Source organism: Apodemus sylvaticus, chromosome 19 (genome assembly GCF_947179515.1).
Source record: "Apodemus sylvaticus chromosome 19, mApoSyl1.1, whole genome shotgun sequence".
Taxonomy (NCBI): domain Eukaryota; kingdom Metazoa; phylum Chordata; class Mammalia; order Rodentia; family Muridae; genus Apodemus; species Apodemus sylvaticus.
Genome location: NC_067490.1, coordinates 971,463 through 990,521, shown reverse-complemented (window position 1 = coordinate 990,521; position 19,059 = coordinate 971,463). Strand labels below are relative to the sequence as shown.

Here is a 19,059-nt window from a genome sequence, read left to right as displayed (position 1 = left end):
CTGGGGGTTTCTGGATCTTTTCCCTCTGAGGCCTGTGGCCTACCTAGCCTAAGTCTGGTCCAGCTGAAGATGACCTTACACTTACTGTCTCTGCCTTTGAAGGTCTGAGATTTCACGGAGGTGCCACTATGCCTGTTTCATACAGTGCAGGGGACTGAGCTCAGGGTCTCTCGCGTCCTAGGCCAGCACTCTCCGAGGTGGCATCCTAAGCCCTGGTCCCATTTTTGGGCCCTGTGTCTCTCCTAACTTAACTGGTTTTGTCACACATTTAATAATTTCTGAGATGAATTTAGAAGTTGAATTTTTAAAATCTTTGGTGTCTGAAAATGTTTATCTCATTCATACACTTAAGGGATTCTTCAAATTTGTTTTTCCTTTAGAATGTCAGGATTGTTCTTCTGCCTTAAGATCCTGATTTTCAGAATTCCCGTAGGGCTCTCTTGCCTCATGTGTTTGGGAGCCTTACCTGTATCCTTACTCCTTACACTAGCACATATGAACTGCATGCATGCACACATACAGTTAAGGGACTGGACAGGATCTCGCTATGTAGACATGGCTGGCCTCAGACTCACTGGGTGAGATTTAAAGGCTTATATTGTCACACCTAAGAGGGGTAAAAACTTTAAAAAATATCTGGGGCAACCTAGAAAAAGGTTTATATAGGCTCATCATTCTTAAGGTGCAGTCCATGATCAGTGGTCTCTATGCTTTTGGCTTCTGTCATGGTAACCTATCCTGGCAGGTGTGTTTGTCACATATCTCATCAGCAGGGAAACAGAATGAACCAGGCCCCCGTGGTCCCCTTCCAGAGAATACCCTAGTGACCTAAAGACACCACCTCCTAGTCACTCCGCCCTTAGGACTAGTCCGTTGACACCTGATCATTCAGAGGCCTTGAACATTGAAATTAGAATCTTGCCTGTCCTCATAAGTTGCCACAATAAACTGACACAAAACACAAAGGCCCTTAGGTTACATATTTTATTAAAACATTCTCTCAAAACCTAGAGAAATGGCCTGAAGGGGCTTTGGGGGTCCACCCAGAGCTGTTGATGAAGCCCCAAAGCATCTCCAGCTTTGTGTCCAAAAGTCATTATAAATTAATACAAGCCAAACAGAGTCCTGGTTACCCTACAATGGTCATTTTGAAGCTTTTACGGTTTTTTTGTTTCCCTTCCAAATCCCATTGGCTCATAGCTTTGTTGGTGTCTAGGACAATGCCTTCCTGTCTGCTTCTGGCTCTCCGTTCAGAGAGATCGGCATGTCCAGGAACAGGATTGCAGGGAGCTGAAGGTACTGGATGTGCAAATTTAAAACTACAAGATTTCAAGACCCTATGTTCCAACTTCATTTCTTTGAATGCTAGGGAAAGAGCTGGTTTCCAAGGTGCTGGTGTGTCTGCCACACTTACTTGGCTCCACCTCATGCATTTCAAAGGCAGGAGCTTACTTCCCAGGTGGGATAGGGTTGGAAAAAGATGGAGATTGATGCCTTGGTATGGGACATTTGCAGGGTCTCTCCCATGCCTGGTAGTCCATATCCACGTCTACACCGCACAGAATGGCTGTCCCTTTTTGCATGACAGGTGGGTGCTGGCCAGTTGGAGCAAAAGCATCATGGCTCAGACACTGTCCTCAGTGCCCAGGTCCTGCTGTCCCCTCACCCCGGTCACCTTGGGGGGCCACTTTCATGGTGCAGCTGCCACCCAAGTGGCCATTACAGAGAGGCCTGGACTTGGGGTTGTGGTCTGAGGGTTCAGAGTGATTCCTGCTGCCTGCTTCAGGACAGTGCTTTCCGTCCATGCTGCCTGCTTCCTAGGCTTCTGTGTCTGGAGGACAGAAGTGACCGCTGTGTCTGAGGATTTGCTTCTTAAAGTGAAGTGGCCAGGACAGCAGCAGTACAGTACCTAGGAGTCTGTTAAGAAACACAAAATCTTGGCCCCTGCCCTAGACTACCCAAAAAGAAGTCTGCATTTTAACCAGATGTCTGGATAAACTTTCTACAGTATGTTAGAGAAGGTAGAGATCAATATAAGAATAGGCAGGTGCTTGTGGGAACAATTAAGCTTCAATTGAAAGTAAATGTGTTTGCTCTTTCCTCCCTGGTCCCGCGTTTTGTGGCTCTAGGGCTTTATGCATGGTGGGTAAGCAAACTCTAGCAGGAAGCTATTAATACATCCCTAAAGCCCAGCCCCTCCTACATCCTGCCCCCAGAAAAGGTCTTTGTGGCTGAGGCTGGCCTCAAACTTGGGCCAGTCTGAATGCCTCTGCCACTCGAGTGCTGGGATTATAATTGTGTGCCACCATGCCCAGCAAATGCTAGGCTTTTAATACACAATATTTGTTCAAATCTACAGAGAATCTAGCATAATTCTGCACAGAGCTCAGGGCCTTAACACATATTTGGAACGAATGCCTATACATGTAACTGAAAACATTTACCAGTCACTGTGTGTCAGGTACTGTGCTGAGCTCCTTGCATAGATTCATTTAATCCTCAAATGCTCAAATGGATTTATAGTGTAGGAGCAATGGTGGGGAGAAAAGGTTTAATAGACCCAAGACCCCAAGCAATCAGGGTGCAGGTGAGCACAGCGTGGCTCTTTGTGGCCATGGGTGGAATCAATATCAGGGGAACCACACCCCCCCCCCCCCCAGAGCCCTTGCTGATTACCTGAATCTGTCTCCAGATGCTGCATCAAGTTTTCTGAAGAAAACAGAGACAAAGATCCCTGAGACTTTAATATCTCCTACAGATGCTACCAAGGGGAGGGTGTCCTGGCTGCAGCGTGGGGACAGGGATACTAGAGAGGTGTGCCTCACCCTCCTGGACTCTCACTCCAGTGCCTCTATCCTTGGACAGAGGAAACCACAATCTGGGGATTTGCTCCCTGAGTAGAGTGAGGTCTGGTGGGAAGGTGAGGAGAGAAGATGCGTAACCCCAGCTGTTTGCTTATTTTCGTTTGGGTTTCACTATGTAGTCCAAGCTAGCTTGGAACTTAAGATCCCCTGCCTCAGTCTCCCTGGTGCTGGCATTACAGGCATGTAGTGCTGTACTTGGTGGTTTGAACCACGTTTTGAAGTAGGGGGAAGATGGAGACCGGTGGAAGGTAGAACACCTAATGGGATCCAGAACCCCTTTACCTGAAAATGTCCTCATCATCTTTGGGAGGCAAAGTATTTTCCTGTGGAGGTTTCGAATCTTCTTGACAAGATCAGACGAAATGGCCTCTGGGCTCACAAAAGTCTTTAGCTCATATCTGCAGACAAGTTGGAAGTCAAACTTAAATTCCAAAAATAAAATACTTCATTTTACCATTGTTCATGTGTGTGTGTGTGTGTGTGTGTGTGTGTGTGTGTGTTTGAGTGTGTGGCTTCCCTAAGAGGTCAGAGGAGCATGGCAGATGCCTTAGAGCTGGAGTTAAAAGTTTGTTGTGAGCTGTTTAATCTAGGAGCTAGGAATCCCAACTGCATTCTGGAAAAGCTGCAGTTTTTAATGATGGTTAACCATCTCTCCAGCCTTCAAAAGTAATCCTTGGGAGATACAGGGAAAAAACAGACTAAAGGATGATCTTAGTATCTGCTATGGAAGTTAGATTCAGCATAATTTATTTACCATCCTTAGATAAGGGTGGTTTCCAAACTGATGGACTTTTCATTAAACAGGAGGAGCTTACTTTAACTTCCTCCTGAGCGTGGAAGCTTGAGTCTGTTCCAGCAGAAAGGGGCAATCGGCAACGCCCCTCTTTACCTCTAGAGGGAAAAGTGATGGAGAAGCAGCCTTGCACTATATTCTATCTGCATGCCAGTTTGTACAATGGGAAAACAGCTGGGAAGGAAGGGGATTCTGGTCCCTTTGCAGTCCTCATTACTCTGGCTCTGTGACTTTGCATACGCCCTTCTCTCTCAGCTTCCCCTTCACACAAGACCCACCATATCCTTCTTGATTTTAATCCTAACACTCTTTGATAATCATGTTTGGAGACACTTTTAAATGGACACTAAAATACTAGTCTATTTCATGAGCCTTCTGGGAGCTGGTCATACCAAACACCATAGTTCAGTACCCAGCATCTACATGGTGGCTCCCAAACACCTGTAATTCCAGTTCCAGGGCACTTTTCTTCCTCCTCTGTTTTCCTCTGGCACCAGGCATGCATAGGGTGCATAGACATATTTGTTAGCAAAACACCCATACACATAAAATACAAATACTTTTTTAAAAATCTGGATCATTCTAAATCCATGACTGATATATATATCTTTGCTTTGAGGGTCAAAAGTATGTCTCGAAAATCAACGTAATTGATATTGGCCAACCAAAACCAATAAACTTATTTTTATTAGTTATTTCGTTGTTTATTTTGAAATAGGCGCTCACTCTGTAGCCCAGGCTTGCCTCAAACATTGTGATTTGTCTGCCTTAGTTTCCCAAGTGCTAAAGTTCTAAAGGCATGAGCCACAATGTCCAGTTTCAACTCATCTGTTTACTGAGTTCGAGCTGATAGTAAGAGAGGGAGTGACCTGTGTATCCAGTGTTTTCTGGAACCATCCACAATTGCAGTGTCATAAGATGCACATAAAGGAGGCAGAACTGGGGGAAGGCCTTACCTGCTCTGATTGAGCCTGTCATCCTACAAAAGAAACACAAAAACATGTACTTAGTTTCCACATGGCCTTTCCCATCAGGGACTCTAGATCTTTCTGTCTTAACATAAGCTAAAAACTCCTACCCAGAGTGCCGGAGCCCTTTAATTAGTGTGCATTTCACTGCTCTCTTCATGTTTCCTGACTGATGTGTGTAGGACTCTGCAGCCAGCCAGTACCTTTGCTCTGGTTGCTCCCCCCCAAGTGTTTAAGAAATGGTGGGGAACAGAGACCAGTCTGAGTTCCAAGTTGGAACTGATGTGGGGCAGGATTGTGGTAACCACACTAGGCTATTGATGGTGCTCTTTCTGTATATCAGGGACCATGCTCAGCACCACTCATGGGTTATTCCTTACATGGTTTACCACTCCATGAAAGAATCATCCAATGCTTAGAGAAAAACTAAGTCACTCAGTGACTCTCTTAGTGACAAAGAGTGACAAGGTTGGAAGAGCTGACAACACCAAACTCAAGATGGTCTCATGATGGTCATCTTTACATAATCCTCATGCATGCCTTGGGAAGTTCTCCAGTCTTTTGAGCTAAAAGCAGACCCTCCCCCACACCTTCTCAATCGAGATAATCCCCATCACCTTCCAGCTGTATCACAGCACTCCCTTCCTGTTTAACCCTCTGCTGTCCCACTAGGTGGTAGGATTGTGGCGTCTCTCACTTGCAGAAGCTCACTTGCTGGCTGCTGACACTTCTCCTCTAGCTCCTCAACCTGGGCACCCAGCCGGTCGACCTCCTGGGAGACCTTCCTGATGTACTCCTCCCTCTCCTTGCAGATCTGCTGTTCTAGTTCCTCCAGCCTGGTCAGCAGGAGGCACTTCTGGTCCACAAGCTCCCGCTTCAGCCTTTCAAAAGCAGCTTCTACCTGTTGCTTCTTGCTTTCAACCTGCATCTGTGAGGACATCAGGGGTGGGGTGGGGCAGAGAGAGACTCAGAACTGGCTCCCATAAGGATCATCTGTGTTCTTACTGATTAAGAGAAAGAAGGAGTAAGCCATTTCAGGACTCATTTCTTTAAATAATACAATGGTAGAAAGAGATCTCAAGATAAACTTTGCAGATGATGAGATCTGTGCTGTTGTCTTAGCCAGGGATTGTAGTAATACCATATAGAACTCTTTAGAGTCACACTGAACTACAAAAAAAAAAAAAAAAAAAAAAAAATCCTTTCGTGGCTATGATATCCTACTGTTTTAGTTTTCCTCTCTGTTGTTATGATAAAACATTGACAAATACTGAGTTGAGGAGGAAAGGGTTTATTTCATTGTATACTTTCACATCTCAGTGCATCATTGAGAGAACCCAGGGCAGGAACTCAAACAGGAACCTAGAGGCACTGCTTACCATCTTGTTCTCCCTGGCATGCTCAGCCTGCTGTTTTATATCGTCAGGTCCACCAGCCCAGTGTAGGCTGGATGCTCCCAAATCAATAACCAATCAAGAAAACGTCTCACAGACTTACCACAAACAGCCAATCTGCAAGAAATGTTTTTCTCAGCTGCTTTTTTTTTTTCCTTTCAGTTCCTCATTTGGGAAGGGTTCCCTCTTCCCAGATGACTTGCTGGAGTCAAGTGGCAAACAAACAAAAACAACAACAAAACTAACCACACCTACCATATCTTCTTTAGACTCACGAGTAACTATACTAACCTCTTTCTTTTCTTGAGATACAGTTCCATGTCTCGTGCATTCAAGGCTGGCCTCAAACTCAATTCACAGCGAAGTCAAAGATGACACTGGCTCTCTTATGAGGAGCCTTTGACTCTCTTAGCTCCATCACCCAAGTGCTGGAATTATAGAGCACCTCTATTCGGTGCTGAGTGTTAAACGTAGGGCTCCATGTAGTCTACACGACTACTGTTCATACTGAGCCATCTACCCAACTCGTTAGGATGGTGGCACTGCCTGTAATCCCGCCCCTGGGTAGAGGAAATGGTATCATCTAGGTAGTGACTTTGAGGCCAGTTTGAGCTACATGAGATTCTACCTATATAAACAAACAAACAAAATAGAACAAAGGGACAGACAGCTATAGGCGTGTGGTCTTTACCAGAACCTCCTGGAGCTTCTGGTCTTCTTGACATTTCCTATCTTCTATCTTGTCCCTCTCCATTCTTAGAGCTTCTAACCGACTCCTGAGACGATCCTGTCAGAGAGAAGAAAGAAAGCAGAGGGTCGGTGAATACTCCCACTGGCAAATACTGTGTACTGTGTTCTGAACACACCACTGAGGCTGGGGGATTCAAATTGACAGAGTCCTAATCCTTGACCTCACTGTATCACCATCTAGGGCAGGAATTGGGTTGGGTGGCACTGTGGAAATAGAAAGTGTGTGGTGAGGTGTGTGCGCCAGCAGGGAGACCAGGAGCAAAGAGGAGGACTGACTGAGAGAGGTTTTGTAGATGGCAAAGCTCTATCCCTTTTCCTTCACTCACCCATGTCAGGTCACCATCCTGCCCCCACGAAGCAGCGCCTCAGCTCCTTACCCTGTAGGGTTGGATGGCTTCATCCAGGAACCCCACAGTGTGTGCCTGGTGGGCGGGGCCCTCCCTGCAGAACACGCAGAGCAGCTCCGCGTCTGTCTTGCAGAAGAAATAGATCTTCTCTCCGTGCTCTTCGCAGTAGGTCTCGCTCAGAGGACCTAGGGACACTGGGGCTACTGCGGCCTGGGTTTGTTCTTCTTCTGCCCCCTGACAGAGAGGGCACAGCAGCTGGGATCCCATTGGGGTGCGCGGGAGGCAGAGTAGGCAGACAGTGTGTCCGCAGGCTATGGTCACCGCATCCTGCAAGGGCCGGGTGCAGGCAGGACAGGCTACTTGGTGGAGTCCCCGCAGAGACCGGGTTGAGGGCATCACTGTGCCTTCTCTTGTCTGTCCCACAGTCTTCTGACTCTGTCCACTCCAATTTCCTTTCTCTGAAACTGAGTCACTTTTAAGTGCGTCACTGTCACAGAAGCAAAGGAATCCGAGGCTGAAAGAAAGACAGGACTGTCAGCTCTGCCGCTCAACCACTCCCAGAACCCAACAGGTCCAAACTCCAGGGCGTCTTGACTACCCAGCGTTTCTCAGTGGCAGGCAGGTGATCTAGCTCTCCCCACTCCTGTCGCCTTCCGTCCCTTGGGTGGGGAGCGGCATATTGCATCATGAGGTCACTTGGAAATGGGGTTTCCTGGAATCTCTTGGCTACAGAGGGGTGGGGCCGCTGGGGAGGAGCCGCTTCCTGTCACGCTGAGCAGGTAAGAGCCTTAGTTCCGGCTGGGAGGCCAGCAGTAGCATCAAAGTCCAACCTGTGGTGTTGAGGCTGACTTCGTGCACGGTCCTCTCCTCTGACCCTTCTTTCCCCTCCCGCCTCCCCAGCCTGTGCCGCCAGTGCACTCCCAAGGCCCATGCTGAGCACCACCTAGAGCCTCTGTGATACTGGATTTCATTAGTAGGGTCCCCTCCCCTTTTTTTTTTAAATGAAAAAGTGTGTGTGTGTGTGTGTGTGTTGGGGTGTATGTGTGCCACACATACAGTTTCTCTGAGATCCCCTGAAATTCAAATTGTAGGCAGTCGTGAGTTACTCTACATGGCGTGCTGTGAATCCCGTTTGAAAATGCACCAACCACTCTCAATGCCTGAACCATCTTCCAACCCCTCAATTTTATAATTATTTTATGTATATGATTGTTCTGTCTGCCTTTATGTCTGTGCACCACTGTATGTAATACCTAAGAGGGCAGGAGAGGCCATTGGATCCCCTAGAACTGGAGCTGCATGTGAGCCTTCCTGTGGGTGCTGACAACCCAGCCAGGGTCCTCAGCAAGAGCAGCAAACTCTTAACCCTTGTGCCATCTTTCCAGCTCCAGCAATAAGCACTCACCACCACCACCCCCCCATTCCTGAGAAATTACTCCAGAACAACCAATTTAATAATAACTCATTGGACTAACTTAAATATACTACTAATATTTATTTTCTTTCTTTTTTTCTTTTAATATTTTTCTCTCCCTTATTATAAGAAACATTCAAATTTATTTTTTGTGAAGAAATATGGCATGAATGCCTTTGTTCATTTTTTACTTTTGTAAGTATTGGGCCATCTGCTCTCTCTTCCATAAATACAACAATATACATCTCCTCAGAGTGAGCAATTCCTCTACACAACCATGGTGTCATTAAAAAATTTAACATGGGCCAGTGATACCTCATCAGGTAAAAGCAACTGCTGCCAAGCCAAAGACCTGAGTTCTGTCCCCAGGATCAACATGATTGAAGGGGAGAACCCACTCGACAAAACTGCCCTCTGGATTTCTCCATTTATGCCAGGATACCAGTGACCACACATACACACATGCACACATACACAAATGCACACACACAAATACACATGTACACACATACATATGCATGAATATACATGCATACATATACACATGCATACATACATACATATGCACATACATACACACACATGCACATACATATGCATGCACCCATAAATGCATACATACAAATACACATGCACATACACTCACATGCACACACACATGCACAATACATACAATAATAACTACATACTTTAAAGAATTTTAGCAATCTATTAATGAGTTTACTGTCAATATTCAAAACACCCAGTTTCACAGTAATGTCCCTTTATAATTCTGTTCCATCAGAGTTCAGCTCATATTGACAACTAGAAACTTTTACATTGTATATATGCGTATGTGGCTTTCACTGATTTTTTTTTCCCTCAAGGCTTATTTCCAATAGTTCAGGCCCGCCTCCGAGCTGCTACGCAAGTGGAAGCTGATCTTGAACTCCCGATTCTCCCATCTCTGGATAACAGGTGCTGAGATCACAGACATGTGCCACCATATCTGTTTGTGCTTTGGGTTTCTGGTAAATTGCATCGCCTGGAAGACTCATAGCTTTGACTTGCAGATAGATCACCATCACCTGTGCTCTGTTAGTTCCTCTTGGATGAGGCCAGGGAACCTGGAGGAGCTTGCAAAATGGAGATCCAAACAGCAGGATGTGATAGAGCTGAGGTGGAGTAAATAAACTGTTTAAAATGCTTCCTTCGATCAGTGGGAGATGTGTGGGCATGATAATAAACAAACAAACAAACAAATAAATAAATAAACAAATAAGCTGACTCCATTTTCCCTCCCTCATGCATGTTTTTCTTTCAGCTGTCTTTTAAAGCCTGTCCTGGGCCCATGGAGGCGTCACCCAGTTGCTTGTGCTGTGCACCCCCAAGCTCAAGAGCCTTATCTGAGTCCCCACACTCCCTGCCCACTAGCCTTGTACTGGCTGATACCTCCAATCTCCCTGGAGACAGGTGGCTGTGTTGAAGAGCTGGGGTGGCAGCAGTCCTCTGTGAGTCAGGCTCCTCCCTCCTCCCCCCACCCCCCACCCCCAAAGAAAGATCTCTTTCAACAGTGGACTGCTGAGAGACTGCGAGCAGCTTCGGGTGGACGGAAAGGCACAGTGAGCTCCAGGCCATGGGGACTGGTCCAGAGAGTTAATTTACGGTGCTTTGAGCCCCTGGGCCTTGCTCCTCTATTTCTTCATCTATGCTGTTGGCAGGAGTGTGTCTGCTCCTGGGAGAGCGGGACAAGGGGCTCTGGTGCCAGAGAGGTAACTGGGCCCCTTGTCCCAGTGTGTGTGACTATGTTGGTGTTCGGGCCTGATGTGGGTGTGGAGGGTAAGCAGAGACGGTGACTTCCAGAGTCAGAAGGCCTGGCGGGATTGACATGGCTTCAGCTCCTTCTGTGACCAGCCTGGCAGATGAGGTCAACTGCCCCATCTGCCAAGGCACCTTAAGGGAGCCAGTCACCATTGACTGTGGCCACAACTTCTGTCGTGGCTGCCTTACTCGCTACTGCGAGATCCCGGGCCCAGAATTGGAGGAGTCCCTCAGCTGCCCGCTCTGCAAAGAGCCCTTCCGCCCAGGGAGCTTCCGGCCCAACTGGCAGCTGGCCAGTGTGGTGGAGAACATCGAGCGCCTTCAGCTGGCATCTACGCGAGGCCTGGAGGTGGAGGATGCCTGTCCAGAACACGGGGAGAAAATCTACTTCTTCTGTGAGGAGGATGAGGCACAGTTGTGTGTGGTATGCCGTGAGACCAGACAGCATGGGGCTCACACTGTGCGCTTCCTGGAGGACGCAGCAGGTCCCTACAGGGTAGGAGAGGATCCCTGCAGGCTAGGAAAGAGCTCTGGGGGACCCCTGGGGGAGCTGGATTGGACTAACGGAAGTAGAAAGGAGGTGTGGGTTCTAGGCTGGAAGGAGTATCCTGACTCCAAATTGTTTAGCCTTATTTGATCACCCAGGCACGTACTCAAGCACAGAGAAGCACAGGGTTATAATTAAGAGTTCTATGTTGTTTCCTTGTGGACCAAGATAAATGCTTTCTGAACGAATGAGCCATCAAATGTGTGCACGGGCGCGCGCGCGCGCGTGTGTGTGTGTCCTGTATCAGTTAAGTGTACTTGAAGTTTGTATTTCAAGGAATGACGATGCTTGATTATTTACAAGAGTGAATGCCTTGTTTGTGGGGGGTAGGCTGACTGTGTTCTATTTGAAGCACATAACTGAATGTTCCTGTTGTCAATGAGTTGGCTGGGTGAATATTTGTGGCATATACTTTTATTTTTCGTTAACTGAGTACAGTGCTGGTTTCAGTTGCTTTTATACCATATTTTGTTATAAGCAGGTTTTTGAATGTATGATGAAGCAATTTGTTAGTGATCTTTTGATAATGAGACCAGCTTGCCTCTGACTAATTATATAGCCTAGGATGACCTTGAATTTCTGATACTTCTACTTCTTACATGCTAAGCACTCTAATAATTGAGATACATCCCCGACTTGTCTGTATGTATTTCGAACACACACATAGATATTTATGGGTTTGCTTGTTCCTTATTTTATTCTAGAACAATTTATAAAACTGTGCATCAGTTATTTTTGCATCTAAATTTCTTCTCACCTGTATCATTTCTAGATAATTGGTTCTAGTAAAAAAGGGAGATGTTTTTTGCATGTATTTCTTCTGGGTGACATAATTTCAGTTTCAGCTAAGAACATGTAGAGCTCAGATCATAGGTGACACTTGCCAGATGCAAAAGAAGGTAGGTGTTTACCCAGAAGAAGGGTTCAAAGGAGAAGCAAAGCCATGACCTTTGATGGTACATAAGAACGGGGGAACCCCTGGTCAAAATCTCTAGGACACAAAGCAAGAGCAATAAGACGCAAGGCCAGGTCTGGTGCTGCTTACCTATGATCCTATTGTCTGGAAAACTGAGGCAGGAAGATTCTGAGTTTGATGTAAGCCTGGAGAACATGAGATCCAGCCTCGAAATCAGAACGAGAATAAAGGCCCTGAGCCTCTCAAGGTGCTGGGGTTCCCGCTCATCTCCAGGGCACTTTGCTTCCACAGATAGAAGGGAGTGACATCCCCTTACAGTTACTTTCCTCATCTTAGTATTTCATGCTCCTCCTACCCAGGAACAAATACAGAAGTGTCTCGTGTGTCTAAGGAAAGAGAGGGAGGAGATTCAAGAAATCCAATCAAAAGAAAACAAAAGAATACAGGTGCTCCTGGTATGTCTCCACCCTCCCCAGGCCCAGCTCCTTCCTCCAGAGCCTAAGGCCCACAGAGCAGAGACTTAAAGTTCTCTGAATCTGAATCCTGTCTCTGACATTATTTCTTCCATTGGTTCTCTAACTTTGACTTACCCACCTGTAAAATGGAGAATAAGGTTCATTTTCTTATCAAATCACTGCAGGCTTAGTGTAATCCTGCCTCTAACAGCCTGGTGGTATGTACACAGTGCAGGGCAAGAGGCCAGGCATCTCTGGGGTCTTCTCTGAGCCCCTTCCTTATACACAGCGATGATTGGGAGCCATGCTGGGCTGTGTAACTCCAGAAATGGAGTGACAAGCAGAAAGAACACAGCTCCACATCCTTATGAGGGCTGAGGAGAGGCAGGAATTGGGGTGGGAGGCTCTGATTTTACCACCTAACCTTGGGAGGTGTAGGTATAGATGAAGAGGGAAGTGGGAATTTATAGGGAAAGAGAAAAAAGGAGGGATGAGACACCACAGAAAGAGGAGGAAAAGATGGGAGAAGATCTTGATGTGGAGAGAGTAAAATGTCCTCCTTGGCTCTCATCTTCCCTTCTCAGACTCAGGTGGCCACCAAGAGGCAACAGGTGATTTCACAGTTTGCACATCTGAGCCAGTTCCTGGAGCAACAGCAGACTGCCCTCTTAGCACAGCTGGAGGGGTTAGACAAGGACATCCTGAAGCAGCAGGAAGAGTTTGATTCCCTGGTAACTGGGGATATCTGCCGGTTCAGCACCCTAATTGAGGAGCTGGAGGAGAAGAACAAGCGGCCAGCGAGGGGGCTCCTGACGGTGAGTGAGGCCTGGACTCTGGGGTCTCTGGAATCATTGCCTAATTGGTGCCTCCTTTTCATACATGTTTAGGCACTGCAGATGGAGGTGGGACATGAGACAGGGTGTTGAATCCTAATCTGTGCTTCCGCAAGAGCTGCCTGGTCACTGTGCTCTCTGGTCTTGGTCTTTCTTTCCTGCCCTCCATAGAATGGAGAGGAAATGAGATTATGACAGTAAAAAGAGAGAGGCAGAAGTTGCTGTCAGGGAGAATCACAGTAAAAAGAGGCAGAAGTTGCTGTCTGTCAGGAAGAATCACAGTAAAAGAGGCAGAAGTTGCTGTCTGTCGGGGAGAATCACAGTAAAAAGAGGCAGAAGTTGCTGTCAGGGAGAATCACACGGTGCAAACAATTGCCAAGTGCTGCCTCCACAACAAAACTTTTATAACTTGAGCATCCTCCTCCATCGGCCAGGAAGTTATTCCTAGACTGTGTTACTTCCTTGAACTGGAGGAGAGTTATTGGGGTTCCAGGAGCATGACTTAGGGAGATGCACTGGGTACTGGGAAAGAGACTAAGGGGTAGGACTTGCTTACTTTTGCCTATGACTGGGAGAAGTGGGTCGTATCACCAACTCTGTCCACAAAGCAAAGGAGCCAGGTCTGGTTTCTGGTCCTCACATCCAAGCTGGGAATGGGGAATTTTGGGTTTTATGGTCATAACAAAAGTGGGAGAGAAAAGCCAGAACCTAATCTCTCTCTCTCTCTCTCTCTCTCTCTCTCTCTCTCTCTCTCTCTCTCTCTCTCTCTCTCTTTTGTGTGTGTGTGTGTGTGTGTGTGTCTGTCTGTCTGTCTCTCCCTCCCATCTTTTCTTTCTTCCTTCTTCCCCCCAGGATATCAGAAGCACTCTAATAAGGTTAGTGACAAAGTGTCTACTCCTTTCTTTCCCATACACATTCATCCATATACCATGCAAATAAACCACATTCTCAGTTTAGGGTACGGTCACGTTTAAGTCTACAAATGCTCAAATGTGTGCTCAGATGCTGCTGTAACAGTGGGGTCCATCTGAGAGGATCCAGGTCTCTATGTGGGAAGTCTCTCCTCCAGGCCTTGTTAGAAGAAGATGGCTGTCTGGGGACATCGTTAAAAGAGAATAATTCTGAGGCTGGAGAGATTGCTCAGTGGTTAAGCACGTGTTGCTCTTCCAGAGGACCCAGGGCTTAGTTCCCAGAACCCATAGAATAGTTCATACCTAGTAGATCCTCACCTTCTTCTGTTCTCCATGAACACTGCATGCATGTGATATACATACATACATGCAGGTAAAATACCCATACACATAAAATTAAGTATCTTTTAAAGATTTATTTTTTAATTTAAAAAGTTAAATTTTTTTTAATATTTTTTTAAATTCCCAGACTGTCATTTCTGTGCCCCTAGATGTGAAACTAGAAAGTGCAGGAAACCCGAAGCTATATCCCCAGAGCTGGGCCAAAGGATCCGGGACTTCCCCCAACAGGCCATCCCTCTGCGGCAGGAGATGAAGACATTTCTGGGTAAGGAGACCCCAGTCTGGCCTCAGGAATGGCCTCCTGCCTCCACTGCCAAATGGCAGTACTATGTGTTTTACACATCTCATTTCCCTCAGTCCCTTGACTCTCTTATTTGTAAAGTATGATAAGATCTAACTCTCGGGATGATGTGGCTGAGAAGAGACATAATAAAAGTGAGGATTTGGGACTTGGGGATAAACCTATTAAACAGATCTGACCAGTTGAAAAATAACTGTTAACAGCATCCCTGACTCTACATCATCAAAGGTTCTCAGGAGCAGGTGTGATGCATTGTGTGTTTTGATGGTTACCTTGGTTAGCTATGGCAGTATCACAGTGGAAGCTGATCCTTCCTTCTTCCTTCGCTTTCTGTTGCTGGTTTTGTTGCACTCCTCAAAGTTGAGTCCCAGGCGTGTGTATGGTAGACAAGTGCCCTACTCTGACCTATGTGTCTAGCCTTTCCCCTACTTCTTTTTATTGGATTGGCTGTCTAAACCGAGACATCCTTATAGCCACACTCGCTTTCCCAGAAGAAGGAGTCATGATGGCAGCCAGCCAAGAAAGTTTGAGATGTAAGTTATGACTTTCTGCTCCCCTACCAGCTGGGAAGTCATGAACAATGCCACATATTTCTAAATGTCTCACCCACAGAAAACATTCCCCTGGGAGGATATTTCTGGAAGCCTGCTTCCTGCAATGGGCTAGACAGTAGAGGAAGTTTTTCTCTAATCAAAGGCTGACTATTGACTGGCCTAAACATTATTTCCAAGAAAAAAAAATGAACCTAATTATCTATTCCCTAAGTACATGTGTGTGTGAAAATAGAGAGGAAGGTAAGACAGCCATAGTCCCTGTCTGCTCAGAGGAGGGGTAGCAGGTTTCTCCCTGAGTTCCAGGCCAGGAGCATCAGTAACCCCTCGTGAGATATCTACATATCCGCAGCCCTGGCCCTGGGTGTCTGGATTTGAATTCACAGTGAGTGTTCTAAGGGGTTTGGATGCAAGCAGACTTGGAAACACTGGTCGAGGATTCCCACCTCCATTCCTCTCTGTTCCTTCCCTCCTCATCGTCGCTGAGTGGTCTGCTGTTTTGAGATCAATGAAATCTCATCTTGTTATTATTTCCTCCTCACAGAAAAACTCTGCTTTGAGTTGGACTATGAGCCAGGTAAGAAACCCTGTATTAGGATGGGGAGAATTTTAAAAAGTCCTGAGTAAGAGAAACCGTGTTTCTGGGTTCTGCAGAGTGTGTTAAAATAATTATGTAAACATGCACGCACACTTATTACATACACCCATATGACATGTAGCATACATACTTGTGTATGTAAGCATACCCATATTAATAGATTCCACATTCAACCCCAGGTAGAAAGACACTAGTTTGTAATGGATAAGGTAAGATTTCCCCCTTTTCATTATTCCCTAAATAGTGTAGCATAGCAAATATTTCCACAGCATTTACATTATATTATACAACATAAGCAACCTAGAGGTGATTTAAAGAGTAGTTGTGTGTGAGGAAGCTGTTTGTGAGGGGAGGTTATGTGAGGAGACTATGTATGAGAGTTGCTGTGTATGATGATAGTTGTATATGAGGGAGGCTCATTTCAAGGGGTACTGTATGTGGGAGAGGCTGTGTGTGGAGGAAGGCTGTGTGTGGAGGAAGGTGTGTAAAAGAGAGATTATGTAGGAGGGTGACTACCAGAAGGGCTGTATGTGAGGTAGGCTGTTGTGAAGGGAAGCTTTTGGTGAGGGGATCATGTATGAGGAGGGTGTAAGGGGAAGCCGTGTGTGGGAATGGCCATGTCTGAAGTATAGTGTGTGAAGGGGCACTGTGCGTCGAGGCTGTGTGAGACTGGCTTTGTGTGAGAGTAGAGTGTGAGACAGGATAGGTATGAGGGCGCTGTGTGAAGAGGGGAGACTGTGTGTACAGATATAGGATTGGCTGTGTGAGGAAGGCTGGTATGAGGCTGATTGTGTGTGACATTGGCTGGGACTTGTGGGGAGAAAGTGTGAGAGAGTGTAAGGAGGATACACACGTGTGAAAGTGGCTGTGTGTGTGTGTATCAGTGTGCCCTCTACAAAGAAGCTGTACTTGAGGCGAAGCTACAGAGGTGGGAGGCCATGGCTAGGGCTACAGAGTGTCAGGATGGCTACATATGAAGGGGAAATTTGTGAGGGTGCCAGTGTGTGAGGCTGGTTGTGTGTTAGGGAGTCTGCGTGCTTCACCAACAGGAGGCTTAAATACTAGTCGTGAGCTATGCAGTTTTCCAGAGGATGGCAGACGAAGCAAGGGTAGCGTACTCTACAACTGACTTTTCTGGCTTTAAAATGCATATGTGTCCCCTTGACATCCCTTTAGGGTACAGATTTTTAGTCTGTAGGTCTAACCAGTTCCTTAGTGATACCCATGTTCTGCTTCATACAGCTGGTTCAGCAGCAGCATCCAGGTATGAATGTAAGCTTTCAGGCCATCCTAGAAGGTCGTAGCATTGACCTATTGACATATATGTTTCTTGTTTTATTTCACAGCTCATATCTCTCTAGACCCCCAGACTTCCCACCCCAAGCTCCTCCTCTCTGAGGACCACCGGAGGGCTCGGTTCTCCTACAAATGGCAGAATTCACCAGATACCCCACAACGCTTTGATCGAGCCACCTGTGTCCTGGCCCAATGTGGTTTTACAGGGGGGAGACACACTTGGGTGGTGAATGTTGACTTGGCCCACGGAGGCAGCTGCACTGTAGGTGTGGTCAGAGAAGATGTACGACGGAAGGGGGAACTGAGGCTGAGACCAGAGGAGGGAATATGGGCAGTGAGGCTGGCTTGGGGCTTTGTCTCAGCTCTGGGTTCCTTCCCCACAAGGCTGGCCCTGGAGGAGCAACCCCGGAAGGTACAGGTGTCTCTTGACTATGAGGTAGGCTGGGTGACCTTTGTCAATGCTGTCACCCAAGAACATATCTATACCTTCACTGCCTCCTTTACACAGAAGATCTTTCCCTTGTTTGGACTCTGGGGCAGAGGGTCCAGTTTTTCTTTGAGCTGTCAGGAAGGTGCAGTTTCCCTCCTCTGAGTACAAACACCTCTGAGTATCAAGCACCCTTGGGAGCAGACCCTCGGCTGGGTCACCAAGCACAAAAGTGAATATTTTAGACATTGGTGGTGTGTGTCAGTAAGAGACAAGGTGGTAGGACCTTTAGTTTCTTCATTGCTCAAGCTTATCCCCAGTGCCCATCAGATACTTGGGTGTCTGGGACATTGGCTGCCGCTGGCTGTTCTCATCATTGTTATCAATGAGCACAGACACAGATGTACAAACAGTGCTGGATTTTAAGCCTAAAGACTTGGATTCCCGATGAAGCCCTGGAATCATGATTTTAAACAAAACTTCGCCTCTTTGTTTTCTTCTAAAGATATAAGCTAATTTATTTGTATCTTCAAGAAACACTTTGTAGGCATGGATATGATCGAAATACAGTATATATTTATTAAATTCTGGAATGATAAATAAAAATATTATTTGAAAAGGAAGCATCTTCTTTGTTCTGCCATTATATGCCATGCCTCTCACATGGCTTGTCAACACATCTTTCACAAGACTTTCAGGGACATTGTGGGCTCTCCCATGGGTTCCAGCTACCTCCGTGCCCGCTGACATCAGCCAGTGAGCTGAGCTGCTAAGCCCGATGAGTGGCCCCAGCACCAGGTGGAGATGGATGAGCTGGGCAAAGTGTCTACCCACACAATTAAGAATAGGCCCATCACATACAGGGGACGACCCAGGGAAACTACCTTAGTCCTCATGAACCCATATGGTCCGCACAGAAAGGACTCCAAATATAAGGAGTGGCACCAGTTTCTGGTGGCCATCATGAAAGACAATGACAACAACAGCAGCAGGGTCCTCTTGGATTAAGTGGGCTTTGGACCTCCCAGTGGCACCAGCCTCCCTTGCTACGTCTGGCTGGGGTACCAAATGGGACAAGCCACTGAAGTGTGACAAACCCATTCTTACCAAGAGGTCTGATAATCATCATGGCAAGTCAAATGTGGCAGCTTTATACAAAAAATACCACCTGGGAGCTCTGGTGGCTGGCACGGGTTACCAAGCAGAGTGGATGACTACGTGCGCAAGATGTACTAGCATCTATCTGGGAAGGAGTGTTGTGGACCCCATATTGTCAAGTTGTGCAAAGCATGCTAGTTTTCCTCCTTATGGGGAAGGCAAAGGGCTAATATCATCCATAAGTGTTTTAACAAGGAGACACTCAGTCCAAAACTACGCACAGTGCATCTTCAGAGATGTGGGTTTTTGGGGGGTCTTGTCCCCACTGAAACCAGGATGAGCAAAATCCAATGGGATTGCTTGGTATGTCAATGCTGTCATCAAACAAAAATAAAAGGCATTGAATGCAGAAAAAGGAGGTGGGGGAGGACTTTCAGAATCAAAAGATTCATGG

At 46.6% G+C, this 19,059-nt stretch overlaps 2 protein-coding genes across 8 annotated transcripts; one reads left to right on the top strand and one right to left on the bottom strand.

Annotated features, from left to right (window-relative positions):
• Positions 1-970: 970 nt before the first annotated feature.
• LOC127669765 (tripartite motif-containing protein 15-like) lies at positions 971-9,915 on the bottom strand. Of its 4 annotated transcripts, none has more exons than XR_007974421.1 (7): positions 9,598-9,915; positions 7,147-7,630; positions 6,711-6,806; positions 5,323-5,553; positions 4,614-4,636; positions 2,677-3,262; positions 971-1,917 (listed from the first exon to the last, which is right to left on the bottom strand). XR_007974421.1 is itself a non-coding variant. In XM_052163972.1 (7 exons), the coding sequence occupies exons 1-7, from the start codon at positions 7,510-7,512 to the stop codon at positions 1,910-1,912; spliced, it is 873 nt and encodes a 290-aa protein (XP_052019932.1). In that variant the 5' UTR covers positions 7,513-7,956; the 3' UTR covers positions 971-1,909. The 4 variants fall into 4 exon arrangements, 1 of the variants encoding a protein (XP_052019932.1); XR_007974420.1 differs by lacking the exon at positions 9,598-9,915 and adding an exon at positions 7,715-7,962; XM_052163972.1 differs by lacking the exon at positions 9,598-9,915 and having other exon boundaries at positions 2,677-2,709; positions 3,147-3,262; positions 7,147-7,956.
• Positions 9,916-10,062: 147 nt separating this feature from the next.
• Positions 10,063-18,130, top strand: Trim10 (tripartite motif containing 10). Of its 4 annotated transcripts, none has more exons than XM_052163950.1 (7): positions 10,064-10,754; positions 12,153-12,248; positions 12,833-13,063; positions 13,934-13,956; positions 14,484-14,599; positions 15,731-15,763; positions 17,131-18,130. In XM_052163950.1, the coding sequence occupies exons 1-7, from the start codon at positions 10,398-10,400 to the stop codon at positions 17,670-17,672; spliced, it is 1,398 nt and encodes a 465-aa protein (XP_052019910.1). In that variant the 5' UTR covers positions 10,064-10,397; the 3' UTR covers positions 17,673-18,130. The 4 variants fall into 4 exon arrangements, with proteins under 4 accessions (XP_052019912.1, XP_052019911.1, XP_052019910.1 ...); XM_052163949.1 differs by having other exon boundaries at positions 10,065-10,826; XM_052163952.1 differs by lacking the exon at positions 12,153-12,248 and having other exon boundaries at positions 10,063-10,754.
• Positions 18,131-19,059: the final 929 nt, after the last annotated feature.